The 18,292-nt window shown below is 39.0% G+C and overlaps 2 protein-coding genes across 3 annotated transcripts; one reads left to right on the forward strand and one right to left on the reverse strand.

Annotated features, from left to right (window-relative positions):
- The first annotated feature begins 263 nt into the window (after window positions 1–263).
- On the forward strand, window positions 264–4,928 carry hnrnpa3 (heterogeneous nuclear ribonucleoprotein A3). 2 transcript variants are annotated; one of them, XM_007257954.4, is made up of 11 exons: window positions 264–371; window positions 1,795–1,917; window positions 2,010–2,156; window positions 2,332–2,542; window positions 2,631–2,720; window positions 3,252–3,320; window positions 3,428–3,490; window positions 3,588–3,755; window positions 3,870–4,004; window positions 4,099–4,155; window positions 4,260–4,928. In XM_007257954.4, the coding sequence occupies exons 1-10, from the start codon at window positions 366–368 to the stop codon at window positions 4,152–4,154; spliced, it is 1,068 nt and encodes a 355-aa protein (XP_007258016.3). In that variant the 5' UTR covers window positions 264–365; the 3' UTR covers window position 4,155; window positions 4,260–4,928. The 2 variants fall into 2 exon arrangements, with proteins under 2 accessions (XP_007258016.3, XP_007258015.3); XM_007257953.4 differs by having other exon boundaries at window positions 265–371; window positions 4,099–4,170.
- A 3,275-nt stretch (window positions 4,929–8,203) lies between these two features.
- nfe2l2a (nfe2 like bZIP transcription factor 2a) lies at window positions 8,204–17,895 on the reverse strand. The gene is made up of 5 exons (XM_007257957.4): window positions 17,694–17,895; window positions 11,933–12,205; window positions 10,794–10,889; window positions 10,302–10,439; window positions 8,204–9,866 (listed from the first exon to the last, which is right to left on the reverse strand). Exons 1-5 carry the CDS (start codon window positions 17,733–17,735, stop codon window positions 8,640–8,642), a joined length of 1,776 nt encoding a protein of 591 aa, XP_007258019.3. The 5' UTR covers window positions 17,736–17,895; the 3' UTR covers window positions 8,204–8,639.
- Between the last annotated feature and the right edge of the window lie 397 nt (window positions 17,896–18,292).

The raw sequence follows: 18,292 nt of genomic DNA on the forward strand, positions 1-18,292 counted from the left end.
ATACAACCAGTTGAGAAATAACATATAACGTAATAACCTAACTGAAGGACAAAACACCTCATATCACCAAAATGGCACCTTTGCAAGAAAAAAACCCCAAATAATTTTGTAGCATTTCTGCTGCTTGATTCATCATGAAATTTAGATACTTTTCTGCTTTTAGGAACAGTTACCTAAAAAAACTGAAGAAGGCTGAAAGCTGAGCAAACAAACAAGCTAAAACAGCTAATATTTATTAGTGTTTCAGAGACAGCAGCTGCGCTGGGTGACTGACTGTTCGATCCCCTGGTGGTGGTCTCTGGTGTTACAGCCCCGAAAAGCAGCAGCAGCACTGGTGTGAAAAGGAGGGGTGCAGACGCTGCGACATGGAGGTAATAACCGTTTATTAGCTGTGTATCACTGTGCTTTATTGCATGGCATGTAACTAGAAATATTATAAGAGGTTTAGGTTAAAGACGCAGTACAGTAAAGTACAGGTGGCAGCTTGGGCTCTTGGTTCTGCTGTGCTGGCTGGCTGTCGTGTTTACAGCTAGCTAGCTATGCTAAGCTAGTTACTACCTAGCTACGCTAAGGTTAGCTTGCTAGCTGGGTGGTTCTCGCCAGATTTAGGTAAAGGGAGCTAGGTAGCTAAGGTAACTCTGCACATGAATATTTTTCAGTGGTAATTCAGAAACTGGGGAAGTTGAACCAGCCGAATAGTACATTTCTGCTTGTGGTTTTTGGTTAAATCACGAAACGGAAAGTGAATACTCTCACTCCTGCATAGTTAGTGCCCACAGCTAACACCGGTCCGGCTAGCTCGCTAATCTCCTGCATTTCGGCTTGAATGTCAAGCTGTGATGTTGGCGAGGAAGTAACTGGAAAACGGTAGTCTAAGTCCAGACTGCTCCTCCAGTATGACACAAGAGTCACGAAAACACAGGCTAACAATATGGTGGAGAGAGGAAAACAGCTCTAAAATGGCGTTTGAGGAGAACCCGCTTGGAATATTCCAGACGCGGATGAGGGCAGTGCTGATAAGATAGCCAGCAGGTTCAGCGACCGGTTTCTCCTGTAAAGAACATGGCTTGTGTCGAAATGTAGCGTTTCTCAGTCAGTTCAAAATCATCCATATAAAATTTACCGGAGTCAAATGGCTCAACTGAAACCCTTACCTGTAGCATCTCGGACACGAAGCCCCTGCTCCCAGTGTATCAGCTTAGAAAATTATTTTTCTCTATAAACAAATTGTACCAATGGTTTACAGGGGATGCTCTGGATAATTGGAGGGTTAACTATTTCTATAAAGGAAATAAGGGAGTGGATAATTATTATTTAGAGGAAATAATTTATTAAATGTATTACTTATTTATTATTTAATTGACGGGTTTTATTGGGAAATTAAAAGGTTTTTTTAATAGAAAGAATTCAGCGTTGAAGGAACAGTTTAGCTAGCTATTAAAACGAAGGTAAATACAATTTAATTGACAGACTGGATTGTTAAATTTGGGGAATGGTTATATGTTTATTAATTCAAGTTTATGTAATTCAAGCAGCATATTACTAAATTGAGGGCCTGTTAATTAAATTATTTAAGTTTTATTTAAGTATTATTTAGAATAACTAGCAACAGTACTTCAGGGGATCTGTACAAACAGAACATTTCTAACAAGCCTATGACTGCTGATTAACTACTTTTTTTAAGCTGTAATAGCTAATGGACATTAGTTACAGATGCATTTACATTTCATAGGAACCTGGGAATTTTAATGCTAATTGTAATGTTTCTTAATATTTTTTTCTTGTTGTCAACAGGGTCATGACAGCAAGGAGCCAGAGCAGTTGAGGAAGCTGTTTATTGGCGGTCTCAGCTTTGAAACAACAGAGGACAGCCTGCGTGCTCACTTTGAGCAATGGGGCAAACTCACAGACTGTGTGGTTAGTGAGAACTGCAGTGCTGTTTGGGGCATTTTGTTAGATTTTTTTTTCTTTCAGTGTAAGCTTTAATTGCTAACTACTTCCTTCCACAGGTAATGCGGGACCCAGGGAACAAGCGGTCACGAGGCTTTGGCTTTGTAACTTATTCATGTGTTTCCGAGGTTGATGCAGCAATGGGTGCTCGGCCCCATAAAGTTGATGGACGCATCGTTGAGCCTAAAAGGGCTGTTTCCCGAGAGGTATCTTGATGCACTGTTTTTACTCTCTACAATATTATTAGTAGTTTTTGGATTATTCTTAAGACTAAAGATTGTCATCTATAGTTCACTGATTTCGCTTCCAGAACTCAAACATAATTGCCTTAAAACCTACATAATTTGCAATACCTTTTCTTGATGTTGTTACTGTTTTTAGGACTCGAATAGACCAGGGGCCCACCTGACTGTAAAAAAGATTTTTGTCGGAGGTATAAAAGAAGACACAGAAGAGTATCACATACGAGAATACTTTGAGCATTATGGGAAGATTGAGAGCATTGACATTATGGAGGAGCGGCCAACAGGGAAAAAGAGAGGATTCTGTTTTGTAACGTTTGATGATCATGACACTGTGGATAAAATTGTTGGTAAGAAAATATTCACGAAAAATCTGCCTTGTTGTAGCTGTTGTTTTTAGTACAAGCACTAAAAATTCCCATTTGTGTTTCTCTCTAGCCCAGAAATACCACACCATAAACTCTCATAACTGTGAAGTCAGGAAAGCACTCCCAAAACAGGAAATGCAAGCAGCTTCTAACCAGAGGTGTAAGTACAACCTCATAATAATCATCATATCACAAATCATCAATAGTCAAATAATTTATGTACATTTGTGTGTGAGGCACTTTCTATAATTCTGTTGGGGTGTGTGATATGGCAAAGATAATATAATGTTCAGGGATAGTCTCAAAATGCATACAATTATGTTTATATAATAAGACATAACAAAATATAGTGTAATTGAATGTAATGTACATCACAATACTTGTTTGAATTACTTTTTGTTTTTTAGTCTCTACTAATGCAAAGTAGTATTGATCTTTTTAGCAAAATGTGCAGCTGGATAGTGTTCATTAATTGCATACACTATTCACAACACCAGAAAAACATACTCACTCCTATTTTAAAGTATAATTGTTAAATGCTGTTAAGAATTGTTAGAGATTTGTTTTAGAGAAACGTTTCAGGAAAAAAAGTCAAATTTCCTGTTTATTGCCTTAGTGTAAACAAACAGCAGAAAAGGAAACATGAAAAGGTTAGATTACTTTTCAGCTCCTTTGTTTATTTCCCTTTTAGATCGGGGTGGCGGAGGAGGTAATTTCATGGGCAGAGGAGGCAACTTTGGAGGAGGCAACTTTGGCAGAGGTAGAAAATTTCTAAGAGTTTAAATGCTGTTGCTTTCTAATTGCGTAGATGGAACTTAAGGAAATGCATAAACCACATGTTTTTGTTTCTGTGTGCGCTCATCACAGGAGGATATGGAGGAGGCCGTGGGGGATATGGGGGAGATGGCTACAATGGATTTGGTGGAGATGGTAGGAAAAAGTGTTACACTCAGAAAAATGTTTGAGTGTAATCAGAGTAAAAAGAAAATGAAAGTTTTTTCCCCCCATGTCTTTATGTTGTGTTCAGGTGGTAATTATGGAGGTGGCCCTAGTTATGGTGGTGGGCGTGGAGGATTTGGTGGAGGCCCTGGTTATGGTCACCAAGGAGGAGGAGGAGGAGGTGGAGGTGGAGGAGGAGGTGGAGGAGGCGGCTTTGGGGGATATGACAGCTACAATGATGGACGCAATTTTAGTGGTAATTGCCAGTTAAGGCCATTCACTGTGGCCAGGCTAAAGTTTTGGATATTTGTAGAGTTCTAACATAAATTCTATGCATTTGTTGATGCCTACTATCTTTCATGATTTTAAGGTAATTTTGGTGGCAGTGGAGGAGGTGGAGGTGGAAATTACAATGACTTTGGGAATTATGGAGGACAGCAGTCAAACTATGGTCCCATGAAAGGAAATAACTTTGGAGGAAGAAACTCTGGGGGACCATATGGAGGTAAAACACTTGTGTAATGTGGTATGTGTCACATATGAAGTGGACAGACGTGAGAGCATGAGGACTGTGTAATGTTTTGTTTTTATGTTTACAGGTAGCTATGGTTCAGGTGGCGGTGGAGGTGGTGGCTATGGCTCAAGGCGGTATTAATGTGCGTATGTTTATGGTAAGTTTAGTTTGTCACACTAATTAATCAGCCTTAGACATTTGCTGACCTACAATAACTATTTGTTTTATCCTGTATCTATTCAACAGGCTTCAGGTGGACAGTTAGCAGATGATGAGATGAGAGGAGAGGTCAGGAAAGCAGCAGGTTACTGTAAGAAAGCCAGGACCTGCTAGTCAGAGCACTAAAAATGGAAGCTCAAAGAAGGACTGTGAATGCTAGCTTCAATGAGCGAGTGTAGCCAGGTACTCGTGATCTAGAGTGTGTTAGTGTTTTGTACATTCCTTTGATTTTACGCATTTTTTATTATTTTTGGTGTATTTTAGGAAACGTTTTTCCAGAGTGAAATATTAAGTGTCTTAGTTGTTGTCAGCTTTTAAATGGCATTGTCTCAAATTATTTTCTTTCTAGAATATTTGATTCATAGCTTGACATTATATGACTATATTTCAAAAGTTCATATATTAAGTTGCGAGCTGTAGTATGATTTTGTTTTTGTTTTTTTTTTTGTTTGGTTGTTTTTTTTTTTCTTCTTTCTTTTTTTGGTATCAAGGCAGTGATGCTTAAGTGTCGAGTGTAATTTTCTATTGTTAGTGTGTATGTGCTGTCTTGCGTTGTATGAAACAAAGTAACATGCAGTGTAGATTTGTCAGATTTGAGGGCATGTACCAGATCTACTTGTACAAATAGAAGTCTAGATTGTTACAAAAAATGAAAAAGAAACCAGATTAAATAAAGTTGTGTAGAAAATGACATAATTGAAGTTTAGTGCATCATTGAGTCTGAAAGCAAGTGCAGTTGTTTTGAGTGTTTGTTGAATGTGATCTTGTGAGAGTGTAGCCAATGAACGCAGAATGTCTGCAGTTTTGAAAAACATGTTGCTCGTGAAGAGATCTTGGACATTTAGAAAGAGAACATCAAACAGGATTTCAGAAAGAGCCTCAACTGGACCAGGCAGCGAGTTTGATCAGAAGAGAGGAGGAACAAAAGACAAGAGAGCATGAAGAACCAAGTCTGTTGAGAAAAGCCATCAGGTGGTCCCAAGTGTAGCCTAACCTTCTGAGAGCAGCAGACACTAGTGAAGGAAGACTAGCATGGTCATGGACTCATGGACAGCAGCCTGACAGCAAATGCTAGCCAGCAGATGATGGGGAGTGAGTTTAAGGGTTTGAGGTGCAGGTGAATAAGATACAGAAGAAGACATCGATGACAGTCTTAGGACCAGGTAAGAGTAACCACTCTGCTTAATTTACAGATTGAAATGAAGCGGATGGTCAGAAAATGTTGTATCACACGTTTTCCCCCGAAAGTTCTGGATGGGTAAGAATAATTCCTCAAATTGTATGGACCAGAATTAAAAAATGAAAAATCCTCCCATATCCACAATCCAGTCATTACGCAAGAGAACCACTCTTTAATTTCTACGTAAAAAAGTCCTTAAGAGAATTAGTTAATATTTAATAACCTGCTTTGATCCAGGAACAATCAATATCCCAGTAAAGCACAATACCAGAAAGCACTCAAGCACTAGTCCTGATGACTTTAGTTGCACAACATCAACATCTTACCTGGAAACAGTGTTTGTACCTATACAGTCAAATAGGTACATATTTCAATCATTTTATCTCCATACACAGAGAAATTAATACGTTTATTTATTTGGATCAGTGAGTGCAAACCTCTAAACAAACAGTTTCTACAATAGAATACAATTTCATGTGAGAGCTGTTCAAATTGTGCATAATTGTGACTAAAATGTCTAGCATGGTTTGTGTGAGCATTTAAAAAAAAGATTTTACACATACTTTCCACTTTAAAGATGCATATCTACAACTGACTTGTGGCTGAATAGTTTGGCCACCCTTTCAAAGATTAACAGATTTAAAAAAAAACATGCAAGGCAAATGCATTTTTTTATGATTGTGTCAATAAACCGAACATAGCAGCATGATATTATGTGCTTTGTGTCTCAAATACTAAATGAATGTAGCATTCATTGATATTATTTTACATTGCAAATATTAAGATGTTTGCAACTATTGCACATGTGCACATTGTGATGGCAGAGATGAAATAATAAGTAGAGCAGCCCTTTTTCATAATGCAAGGCAGCTGCTTAGAGGAGCCTCAGCCTGCAGATTGATGGATCAAGGTTTGAGGAGGGTGTTTATAAACCCCTGAAATAACCTGTAACCCCTGGATTCTTTTCTAAACAATAATGATTGTGAAGAAGCCATGGTAATACCGGATAAGTTAAGGTAAGCATACACTAATTTTGATTAAAATGTGTAATCTAATCAGTTTTTGTAGTAACAGAAATGTTGATCAGTTGTGCTCAAATTTAATCAGTCCATAGGAATAAGTAAAAATGCATTAATTCATAGGAACGATTCAAATATGAAATTTTGTTATTGTTCACTGCTGTCACACTATATATAGTTCAGGGTTGATCAGATCTCAGCATTTCAACAATAGAAAAGCTTGCTATTTGGATATGGGAGGATATGTTTTTATTCAATGATAATATAAACCCTTTACCAATATGAAGTATTAAGAACCTTATATAATTCATCTTTAGACATATTTTTTTTAGTTTTGTGTAAATGTATTCTTCCAGCTTGATCTCATTTCTTTTTTCAATAAAGATGTTTCGCAATCACTAAAAGAGTCATTCATTCTCTCTGTAATTTATGTTGGTTTAGTCACAGGCTTTTGTAGGCGAGGCTTATCTTTTCTTTGATAACCTCAGTAACCTAATATTTCATTCTCCAAACCGCTTCACCAAGTTTACTGTTTAAACCATCAAATATTTAAGATTACAACCTCACTACAGTGTGCTGTAGAATTCGGGTTTGTTCAATTCCCACAATATTAGTGGCTCTACTTTTTTTTAAAATGAAAAGCATTATTTAGGTTGACCAGGTCCCAGCAGGTAAGTTCATGTGAGTTCAGCCAAGCCCTTTTTTATTCCTGCGTGGCACAGTTGTATCTACAATGGAAGGGTAATTTATCAATATATCAAATATTAAACTGCATTAGCAGAGGTGGAGCTGTCTAGAATAAAGCTGTTGGTCTTTGTTTTAGATATGGTGCAGATATCTCGAACGTAGTGGCTCTTTGAAGCAGCTGGGCCTGTTTGTTCAGTCAGGCTAATGGCTTCTGAAGGGCTGGCATGGAGGGGGCTTGGTTTTCAAAGATAGCGTTTTGAGGGTGAAAGTGCCTGGTAGCGCAAACACTACAATGTGCAGAGCTCTGCTTTTCTTCTGTGTTTGTCCAACAGGGCTTAGTGGAGCCATCATGCAGGTTTCGCATGGGCAACAGTCAAACAATAGAGAGCTCTGTTGCGTAACCCTGCACGGTTTAGTGTGTTTTAGTGTGTAGTCTGTGTTTAAGAGCAGTTGCGACTTGTATGTGCAGTAAATATAACTGCCTTTTTTGAGACAATAGAAACTGGTGTGGTATGGTTTCAAGGTGCAACAATGAAGTGCTACAAAACATTTGCTCAAGGGCTCTGTAAACCCTTATTATGTGACTTAACCACGTAATAAGGGTTATTATTTAGTTATTAAAACAATAGCGGGTAATGGAATTAAGTCAAAGCAGTGAGAAATGCAAGACTGCGATCATAAGCTGAGATAGGCCGCAATATCAAAGAAGGCTGTTCTGAAATAAAAGACCTTTTGTATGCACTGATGTATCTTTACTGGTCTGCAGTTACCCACTATTCTCTGCACATATACAATGCAATGGGAAATAGAACAGAAAATTGTGTAAAAAAAAAAAAAAATTTGCAGAAAATTAAAACTATGGTCATTTTTAAATGGTTGTTTTAAAAAATGAATTTCCTTGAACAAATTAAAAGGAACAAGTTTCATGCCACAACTGCAAGAGGCACAATCTTTCTGTTGAGTTTACCGAACACGGAGTGTTCATAAGCCTATGCAGCCTATGCTTTGGAACACAGAGTAGGCAGTCTCATTCTGTAACTGTAAGAGTGTGTGTTGTGTTCAATCTCAGCAAGGAACCCTCAATATTCACTTGATTAAATGAACCTTTTATTTTTATAAAGCATGAAGTCAAGAGATAAAATTGCAGTAGAACTGTAAATTAAGATATAAAAACAGACATAAGTGCCAGTGATTGCAACAAAATTAATAGCATCCTAAAACATGATAGATATATACACAGTACATTGTTTGATATTTCAATAGCAAATAAAGTATAAATGTATTTACAAACCATATAGATAAAACAATTTCAGATAAAATATAAAGTACAAAATACAACAGATATTAAGAATATTAAGAAAGTAGAATAAGCAAAAACTATATAATAGTTCTGCCATCTTTACTGCTAAAGCTTAAGCAAAAATACCTATAAAGTTTTATTTTCCTTGTTTTGCATAGTACTTAGCTAGAGAATATGCAGTACCAAGAAGAAGGAGGAGAAGGAGGAAGCAGAAGAAAGTGCTAGTCGCTCTTGATCAGAGTCTTTTTGATGCGGGGGACGAGGAAGACGCTGCCGTCGGACGTCTGCTGCAGGGAGTATTCGTTGGGAGAGTAGGGCTTTCCCTGCTCGTCCTTCAACATACTGAACACCTCCAGGTACAGGGAGTTCAGCTGCTGCTTCATTTTCCTCAGGCTGCTGCTGTTATCGCTCTTCTCTTTCACCAGGCGGTCCTTCTCCTCCTTAAGCGAGTCCAGCTCATACTCCAGGCCCACGATGTTCTCCATCTTGCGCTTGCGGCAGTTCTGTGCCGCCACCTTGTTCTTGCCGCGGCGGCGAATGTCCCGGACCAGAGCCAGCTGGGCCTCGTTAAGCTGGTGCTTGGACATCAACTCGTTGAAGTCGTCAACAGGCAGGTTGGTTATCATGTCGACGGTAAAGGGGATCTGCAGGGTCTTCGCTCTCTGTTCATCACGCGAGAGCCGTGCCTCTGAGCGCCTCTTCTGCTTGTCTTTGGTGAAGGGTGGTTTGGAGTAGCCGCTGGCCTCCACTGGCTCTTTCTTTGGCTGCGTGGCCATGCTCTCTGGCGTCTGGCTGTTTGGGGGTTTCTCGTCAAGGAACTGTTGTGGACTGTCACTTTGGAACAGCAGGGGAAACATCTCAGCATATTGTGATTCCGCACTCCCGGGGCCACCCTCCGTTTCATCCATTTCTGAGTCGCTGTAGCCAAAGGAACCGTCTCCGTTGAGAGACCTATCGGGTGAGCTAGTTTTGGGACTGGCATCCAGGGACAAGCCAGAATCTGAATCTGGAATTTCTGTCATGACTTCCGGATTTCCTGTGCTGAAGTCTCCAGGAGATAGGCTGTGCAGGTCCATGGGTTTCAGCAAAGGATCACTGGATAGCTCATCAAGCTGGCCCACAAGGTTTCCCCCTTCACATGGAACAGGAGCACTTATCACTTTAGCCTCCATTTCAGGGTAAAACATTTCACAAAACTCATCTGCTACAAAGCCCTTATTTATATCTGTGGTTTTCAGACTCATCTGATTAAGGTTTGGAGGCACCACGCTATTAAAGGCCCCATCGTAGCTGTTAATATAGTCTGGAGGGCATATTTCTGCAGTGTTAGTGGAGATGTCCCCCAGTTCAGGCAGATACTGGCTGTAGTTAGATTCTGGTACAGTTGCAGCAGGGACTGTGTTCACATATCCTGACATGTCCAACATCTCCTGGATGTTCAAGCAATGCTAAACAAAAAAACAAAACAAAAAAAAAACACACAACATTGTTATCACATATCAGTATTGAGTTAAGGAGAATGTATTACTCTGATGGAAATAAAAGTGAACAAACAGTAAAGCTGGGTATCTGTTGGGTCTAAAATAGGAAGCAAAACAAAAACAAGTGAAGCAAACATTCCCTATTCCCAACACAAACCACACTGTGGCCATACGGGTGAGTCATGAAGCTGGTTTCTATGGTAATAGGCAGATTGAGGCCTCTCAATACCACATGAGGTGGGAACTAGATCACATGGCTATGTACCTGAAAGTGTTTCTACAGCTCTCTCTTCCTCTCTCAGTAGCTAAAACGTTGTACTTCTAGCGCTGATACCCAAAATGCTCACAATAGTAACTTTATAAGTTTGTGAAAGTTGAGTTTGTGTTTACAGTGAGTCATACCTGCAAGTCCATCCATGTCTGGTCCATAGGGCCTGGCATTAGAGGATTCTGCGAAAGCATTGGCATTTCTCCAGGCATCATTAGATGGCTGCTGTCTGTGGATGAAGGAATTGAGGGATCCAGACAGGGAGGAGCAGGCTACAAAAAAAGAACAAGATACAAAATATTTTTATTATTTGTTTGAATTATATCATTAGTGTTTGGAAAACAATATAAAATTATAAGTTTCTTAAATTTGAAACTGCGGAGGAACCCATTAAAGTGCTTTGAAGAGCCTTAAATGTAGTTTAAGGTGCTTCAATGAACATATTTTCTAGCAACTTGAAGATTCCTTAAAGGTACCTTAAAAGTAAAGTACCTTAAAGGATTCCTCCACAGTTTCAGTTCCTTACGGAACTATACTTTTAACAGTGATGTGTGCGTTTATTTAATATGTGTATCACTGTTAAGAAACAGTGATATGTGACCCCTAAAGCATTAATCTTCTCTTACCTCTGCTGGCTCTACCAGAGGGAATGTTTCTGCCAGCAACTGCATGCACTCATCAAAAGATAAGGCGTCTGCTTCCTCTTGTGTGAATGCCACATTCTGTGTGAACAGACACAAAGAACAAAGACAAATCCAGGTCAGATCAGTGACTTCACACCTTCACACAAGAAAGCACATGATTCCAAACTCTGACATTTCAGACCCTCGTCCCCGATCCATTTCCAATCAATAATTCAATACTATGGGGCATCACATCACACGCACCTACATGAATATTGCAGTACAGGGCTGTTAGTACAGCTTATAGGAAGGTGTTTCTCTGAAGCCGTGTGCCATCTACTTGGAAAACTGAGCCACCTGAGTTCCAGTAATTACACTAAAGCGGCAGTAACCAAGCAACCTGGCGGATGTACCCCACTGGGCTAGTGGGAGGGTGGGGCATTTCCCAGAACGGAATATATATTGAGTGTGTGCGTGCAAGCATATCTGTTTACCTGTATTATCTCACAGATGACTTGTTAATCTATTTGTGTGTGTGTGTGTGTGTGTGTGACGGAGAGAGAGAGAGAGAGAGAGAGAGAGAGAGACCTCTGCAGGTGCCCTGTTAGCTTGCATCAGAAGGTCATTTGAGTGTGTTTGTGTATGCATGCTTTCTGAACCCAAATGTCCTTACTCTGTAGGAAAATTAGAGAAGGACAGGGTTAACCTACAATGTCAGTGCTTTGTACTGGGTTTTAGAAAAGGGGGGTGGTATATATAGAATATATATTATTTTGCCTGTGTGTATTGTCTTTGTTAAATTAAAATGAATATAAAAATGTTTTTGCATGCATGTTGCTACCAGAATTAATATTTTAATACAAACAAACAAAAGTGGCTCAAAATTACTAAACTACTTCAGGAAAAAATAGATAGATACCAGAGAAAGATACAGAATTTTGTTCTTACACTAACAACACTAATTATTTGTACTATACATATACATATCTATATTATATATAGAACATTTTATATATGCATACAACTTTTTGTATACACATATGAGGGCCCCCTATAAGTGTCCTGATTGTTTGCATCAAAAAGTTGAGTGTTTGAGGGGACTGCATGCGTGAATGTGTGTGTGTGTGTGTGTGTGTGTGTACCTGTGTGATCTCTGCAGGTGCAGTGCTGGCGTGCGTCAGAGCGTTGTTGGTAGGCGTGGGCCGAGGCACAAACTCTCCAGTCTCTTCATCAAGCTGCAGCTGGGCGAGCAGAGCTTTCTCCTGTTCTCTCACTCTCTGCTGCCTTTTCTCCTCCTCCAGCTCCCTCTGCCGCTGCAGCTGCACCTCCTTCTGCCTGTAGCTGAAGTCAAACACCTCCCTGCCTGCTCCCAGGTCTATGTCCTGCCTCCACAGGATATCAATCAGATCCATATCCTACAGAGAGAGAGAAAGAGAGAGAGCAGCGTTCAGCATCTTGCCACCACGCCCAATGAGTCTCTGAGGGACCTGCTGCATATAGCTACACAGCGGTGCACACGGCACCCTTCCCATCCTGGCTCTGCTCACAACTCACAATGTGATCATGAATGTAATGTAGAGGAGGCAGCATGAATAATAGATGCTCTTCTCCTCTTTCCTCACATCCCTGAGACCCACCCACAGTGGCCTGAGAAACACACACACACACACACACACACTTCAATGGCCTTCGCTTCAGAGACGGACTTCAGTGGACATGCTAGAAACCAGGATGACCTAAAAATCTGAAGAAAAAAAAACTAAATCTGTAAATCTTCAGAGACATCGGTGGATAATTTGTTTATGTTTGACTAATTATATAACATGTAAAACTTGCCCCGAGCCGACGTGATCTTTCTTAACTGATACTGGTTGAATGAGTAACTGATAGATACAGCCTCTAGAGCAGTCTGGCAGCTGTATTGCTCTGTGTGTGTTCAGTACCGGTACATGAATAGCAAGAGAGCAAGGACAGAAGGCCTCTTTTGAGTTTTTGTATTCTCGTTATCAGAGTTTGTTGACACGGCCTTGATGTAGCAGTGGAAATGATCATGTTCAAAGCAGGCCGGAGATGCTGCTTACAGAAAAATCAAACCTGTGAGCAGACACACATAATGGGTTGAGATGGTGTATTTTAAAAGGTTGCTGATTAGATAAGCTCCATAATTAAAGTTTTTATTGTACTTTCCAATGGTGCCCAGGCTTAAGAAATATTTAATATGCTCAGATATGACAAAGGTCACATGAGAACATCTAGGCTAAAGATCACAGTTTAGTTTGGCTTTACTTGCTTGTGTTCAGTGAAGATAAAAAAAAGGAACTGAGACAAGAATGAAAGAAAAAAAAAGACAATATGCCGTCAAAACCTTATAAAAGGACAAATAAGATGAGCAAGAAATAAAATAACAAGAAATAAAATATAGTAAAATGTTTACAATATGATTATTACAATATTAGCTAATCCATACAGATTAAAGGGTTCTTTAAAAGTTCCTCAGTAAAGCAACCTAAGAAAAAATATTCTGTAAAAAATATAAACACTCTCAACCTTATACAAAAAAAAACTCTTTGTGCTTAGATTCTAGTGAGTCTAACCCTTTAGAAAGCTTGCCCCCTTCCTTCCCATGGCACAAAGCCAGGGCTATTAACAGCCATTAAATGAAGAATGTCTAGAGGTAAACAGTTAAGTCTTCTCTTCCTTTTTCCATCCTCGCCCACTATCTTCTCAATCGGTTTATTTACACATGGGAAACATTGCATGTCTAGTGAAGTATTGTATAAGGCCTGTGTAGAAGGTCAAAGAGAGAGAGAAAGAGAGAGATGTAGCAGCATGTGACTGTTAAAGTCTGTAAAAAATCTACTTCCTCCGAATGCTGATCACAAGGCCTGTCACCAGAAAAAAGGGGGACTATACAAAGCAGAAGTGGATACCATGTAACACAGGCTGTTCTGCCCTAGATATATGAAAGCAACTGCAGCTTTTGTGTAGGTAGGTTAGCGGCCTTACCCAATTATGTTTATGACTAATCTTTTGCGTATGTGAAATACGTACTAAAAGCAGAAGAGACTTTTTCCTACTCTTCCATTCACTGAAACAAAGGCTAATGACATACAAACATCAGGACATACAAACATCCTGTGCAACAAAACCTCAACAAATGAAATATTTCCTAAACAAACTGTAGAATTAACCCCAAAAAGCCAAATACGGGCATCCAAAAGAGCAGAACTGTACAAAAGCAATTCTGTGTGCATGTCCAAGGCCAGACATACTGCCTCCTTCATCTCTGACCCCAGTCTGACTTCTGTATTATGTCAGGGTCTTCCTGACACATTTAAGGCAGAGACACTCGCTGGCGGTTAGCTCAGTGCTGTAAGAGCTCTGGGCCCGGTCTCATTAATCTATTCGAGTCAGACACACTTTCCATCCCCAGATTACAGCCATGGGAGGGAGGGAGGGGGAGGGAGGGAAGGAGGGATGATGAAATATCTAAACAAGAACTAAATGGATCCCTCGCACGACAAGCCTGGTTTACCTCCTACACACATACGAAACTACATCTCTTCCTCTCCCCTTGTCTCTTCCTTCAAATTGAACAATGGATGAGGGAATTATGTTGGTTTGGGAGTGTTTCATAATGTCAGTGCCTACCTGATGTATACAGGTGAAAAGTATAACAATGGAGATGGAATCATTGATTTCATCATATTTTAAGGGTCAACTTCAAAGAGTAGAATTGGGGCAATGCCCCCAATGTTACTGCACAAACATACATAATCCAATTGGTTTATTTTCCTTCCAAAAGATATGCCTCTTTATAAACAGATTAAAATTTGAATTATTAGGGGTTAGCTGTATTTAACAACCAATACTGTATTTGCACAGGTATTATTATGACAGCACTGTTAAGATGGCGGGCTGTGTCTAATCTCATGCGTAATGTAGTAAAGTAAGCATTCTGTGGTTCTGCGGCTTTCTTGTAATGTTTAACTTCACCTCATTCCTTTGGAAGGATGATGCAAGTTTGGGGGAAAAACAAAAATTAAGTAGTTAGGCAACCCACATTTTATATACAACAACTGCCTGAAAAAAAAATTATCTGCATTTTTGTTTATCATATTTTAGCTTTTATTTTTGTTTTAGTTTTTTATGCTTATTTTTTGGAGATACAAGATTTTGCTCAGTGTAGGCTCACATATCTAAACTAGCTTTGGACAAAATTATGTTAAGGAACAAATATTACTATTAGGATATTCGTCATTTAATACATGTCTGTGCTATGTCGTCTGTGTAATGTGGCTGATGATATTCAACACGTAAGCTAAGCTCTTTACTAGATTACAAATAAGGAAGCAGAACTGTAAAAATGTCATTTCCAGCTAGAGACATATGCTCATTCCCAACTTCCTCTTTATGTAAAATACTCGTAATACAATATATATATATATATATATATATATATATATATATATATATATTTTTTTTTTTTTTTTTTTTTTTTTCTAGACTTTAAATGATGGAGCAAAGATGCTTAAAAAACTATTTTTAAAGGCTCATTTTCAGATGGAGGAAATGTCTATACCTATGCTTCCTTTTGTTCTAAAATAAAAGCAGTGAAAAGGCTCAACTTCTTAGGGTCAAACAAAGCTTTCCCGTTTTACAGTAAAAGTGGGAATACGGTTGCCAAACCAGTTCAGAACCTGTTTACTAAACAGTGCAGTCAAAAGCAGAACAGACTGGCCTGATAATGGGAGGTGAACTGAGTTTAGCTGTACCCTTCCCGCTGTCATGTGATCATACAGTAAGGAACAACCACCTATAGCCTACAGACACACTTAAACACATCACGTACACATGACAGGGAATTCAGAGCGCATGTGTGGAGTATCTATCATATTAGAATATTGTAGGCTATGCCCTAAAGCATATTATAGGGGTGTCACCTTTGTCTATTTAGCACACTCCTACACACATATGCTCTGACAGCCAAGCCTTTCTCTTTGCGTGTAGAGCCCTTTAAACAAAGCTCTGTGCTCTCTTCAGTTTGCTCAGGCCTGATCTCTTAATTATAGTTGTGTACAACAGCTTTACATCATGCGTATAAAGCAATGACATTCCTGAGAGTGCAAAAGAAACAATACTACATATATATTTTGAATGTAATGGATTTATTCTTTTTATCTACCTGTAAATCAAACCTTTACCATGTCTCTTAGGGAAGTAATCTGTTAAAAAATATGTAACTTTACTAGCTAATTACTGCCAAAGCTTTTTTATGTGACTTAGATTCATAAAAGTATAGCTCCTTCCCAGATGAACTGTCCAATCCATTATTTTAAGTAGGGGTAGTCGATATGCCCCTACAACGGTGTTTTCGCAATAACGATACTCTTGGCGATATGTCAAAACACTAAATAAATAAAAATTGAAGAATACACTACTGCAACGAAAAAAAAAAAAAAAGTATTATTCCGTACGATATGATATGGCACACCCCTAACTGAGCTATTAAAAAATGCAACAATTTTATCAGATTTGTAACAGAAGTAATTGATCCAGATTTTCATAATACTAATAATGCACTCCAAATATCTCCACATATCCAGGATAAAAGTAAAATAAATGATACTGGACAGATATAATCTGTCTCTAGTAGATACATAATGGAAAATGTTGATTTTTTTTTCTTTTGCTAAAAACAGCAAAAAGCAGTAACCCTGATGTGATAACTGCACAGCATTTTTTAAGACATTTATTGGGGCAGTGTAAAAAAAGTACTAAAAAATGTTTTGTTACTAAAAAATGTTCATGCCATTGAGGGTTAAAATTAAAAGTTTATTCTTAACCAACTTATAAACTCGTAAATAACCTCCCACATTTTTCTTATAGTATATAACTTTATATTAGAAAAATTGTATAGGATAAAAAATTATACTTAAAAATGAAAAAAGAGACATTCCAGACACACAGCCGCCACCTATCATATTGTGCAATGTGCCCTCAGTGTGTGGGCAAAGTGTGGGGCAAAGGTAGCTAAGTAACCTAGCTAGCTTAGCTGGCTAACAAACTAACGTTACATAGATGCGATGAACTAAACCACAACGTCAGATCACACGCAAATTCGGGGCAACAGCGCTGTCAAGGAGGCTTCAGACAGCCCACATTACAGGCATCATAAATCAAGCGCCACAGCAGCGTAACGCTCGGCTAACGACAAGCGTTTTCTCCTGATAAGACAGGCCCACAGGACACAAGGGCGTGTTAGCTAACACTGGTCACCTGACACTCGCCTTTAGCTGGAAAACTGTTTCAGCTATATTCTCCGAATTATTTAACTTTAGCTAAGTAGCTAAGCTGTTTCTTCTCATTTTGGACAGAGTGGCTTTAAGTTACTTCCATGACACGGCAGAATTTTCAACAAGAGCAAAAAAAAAAAACAGACTTGGAAACAAGACCGAGAAACGCCTCTCTCTAATACTGATTGATATTCTAGAAACTTCTTCTCAAATTCAGTTAACGTTACTCTGCTAAACACTAACTGTAGTTACATGAGGACAAGAGTCCCGGTGTGTGTATGTATATATATATGTGTGTATAAAGTAGCCTAACACAAGCTAACTAGCTAGCAACCGGACTTCAGTCTCACAGAACCAACAGATACCCTTATCAAATTAAATGGTCTTTCCCCACAGTAAATGTAAGCTAGTTAGCTAACTAGTTAACTAGCTAACTAAGTTAGTTACTTAGCAACCTATGAGCCAAAGTAAGCACCACTGACACTGAACCTAGCTAGTTAGGTTATCTAGGTTAGTTAACCTAAACTAGCTAAACTAGCTTAGCTAATGTAACTAACGTCAGTTCACAACAAGCAAAACAAAAACAGGACATTAAAATAATATTTACCTGTTGACTTGGATTCATTTTAGGCAGTTCGATCTCCATCATTTCAGCGAGATATGCCTCTTCAACTGGCGTTTCTCCCAGTTCCTTTATTAGTGTATATATTCCTCCACAAAACCCTGAAGATGAAAAAACAATGCCCGAACTCGTCACACACTCTTCTGTCCGGTGGCTGCTGAAGGAAATACAGTGTGTGGAGTTATGAAAATGTACGGAAAGCCCCAGACATATGATGGGCGTATGCCATAACCGCGCTCAACCAATCAGAAGCGCGCCTTGACCGCCAGAGGGATCCGCCCCTCCCGGTTCATACGCAACCACAAGCAATCCGGCAGCTCCTCCCACTGAGCCGAGCTGGTAGCTATAACCCATATTCTGAATAAAACAGCTAAAATAGCAGGCAGCCTGTTCTCCTTTAAATGACAAACTGTAGTATCTTGGAAATTGGGTTTCTATTAAATGTTAACAATGACACAATTTGGCCACAAAATAAACGTTAAATCGGATGTCGTCTTTGCCACAGTATAATCATTTTTAGATTGTACTTTTTTAGAAAGTACATTTGTGCAAGAGTTAGGCCTATAACCCAAAATAAAAGGGCA

The sequence above is a fragment of the Astyanax mexicanus genome, chromosome 11, assembly GCF_023375975.1.
Source record: "Astyanax mexicanus isolate ESR-SI-001 chromosome 11, AstMex3_surface, whole genome shotgun sequence".
NCBI lineage: Eukaryota > Metazoa > Chordata > Actinopteri > Characiformes > Acestrorhamphidae > Astyanax > Astyanax mexicanus.

Excerpts from the sequence above, each read along its gene's own strand:
- nfe2l2a (XM_007257957.4), bottom strand. The coding sequence starts at position 17,735 with ATGATGGAGATCGAACTGCCTAAAATGAATCCAAGTCAACAG. Across the intron at positions 10,890-11,932 it reads CACCTGCAGAGATCACACAG|AATGTGGCATTCACACAAGA; the intron begins GTACACACACAC and ends CTGTTCACACAG. Across the intron at positions 10,440-10,793 it reads CTCTGGTAGAGCCAGCAGAG|CCTGCTCCTCCCTGTCTGGA; the intron begins GTAAGAGAAGAT and ends CTTTTTTTGTAG.
- hnrnpa3 (XM_007257954.4), top strand. Across the intron at positions 2,721-3,251 it reads AGCAGCTTCTAACCAGAGGT|ATCGGGGTGGCGGAGGAGGT; the intron begins GTAAGTACAACC and ends TTTCCCTTTTAG. Across the intron at positions 3,756-3,869 it reads TGATGGACGCAATTTTAGTG|GTAATTTTGGTGGCAGTGGA; the intron begins GTAATTGCCAGT and ends CATGATTTTAAG.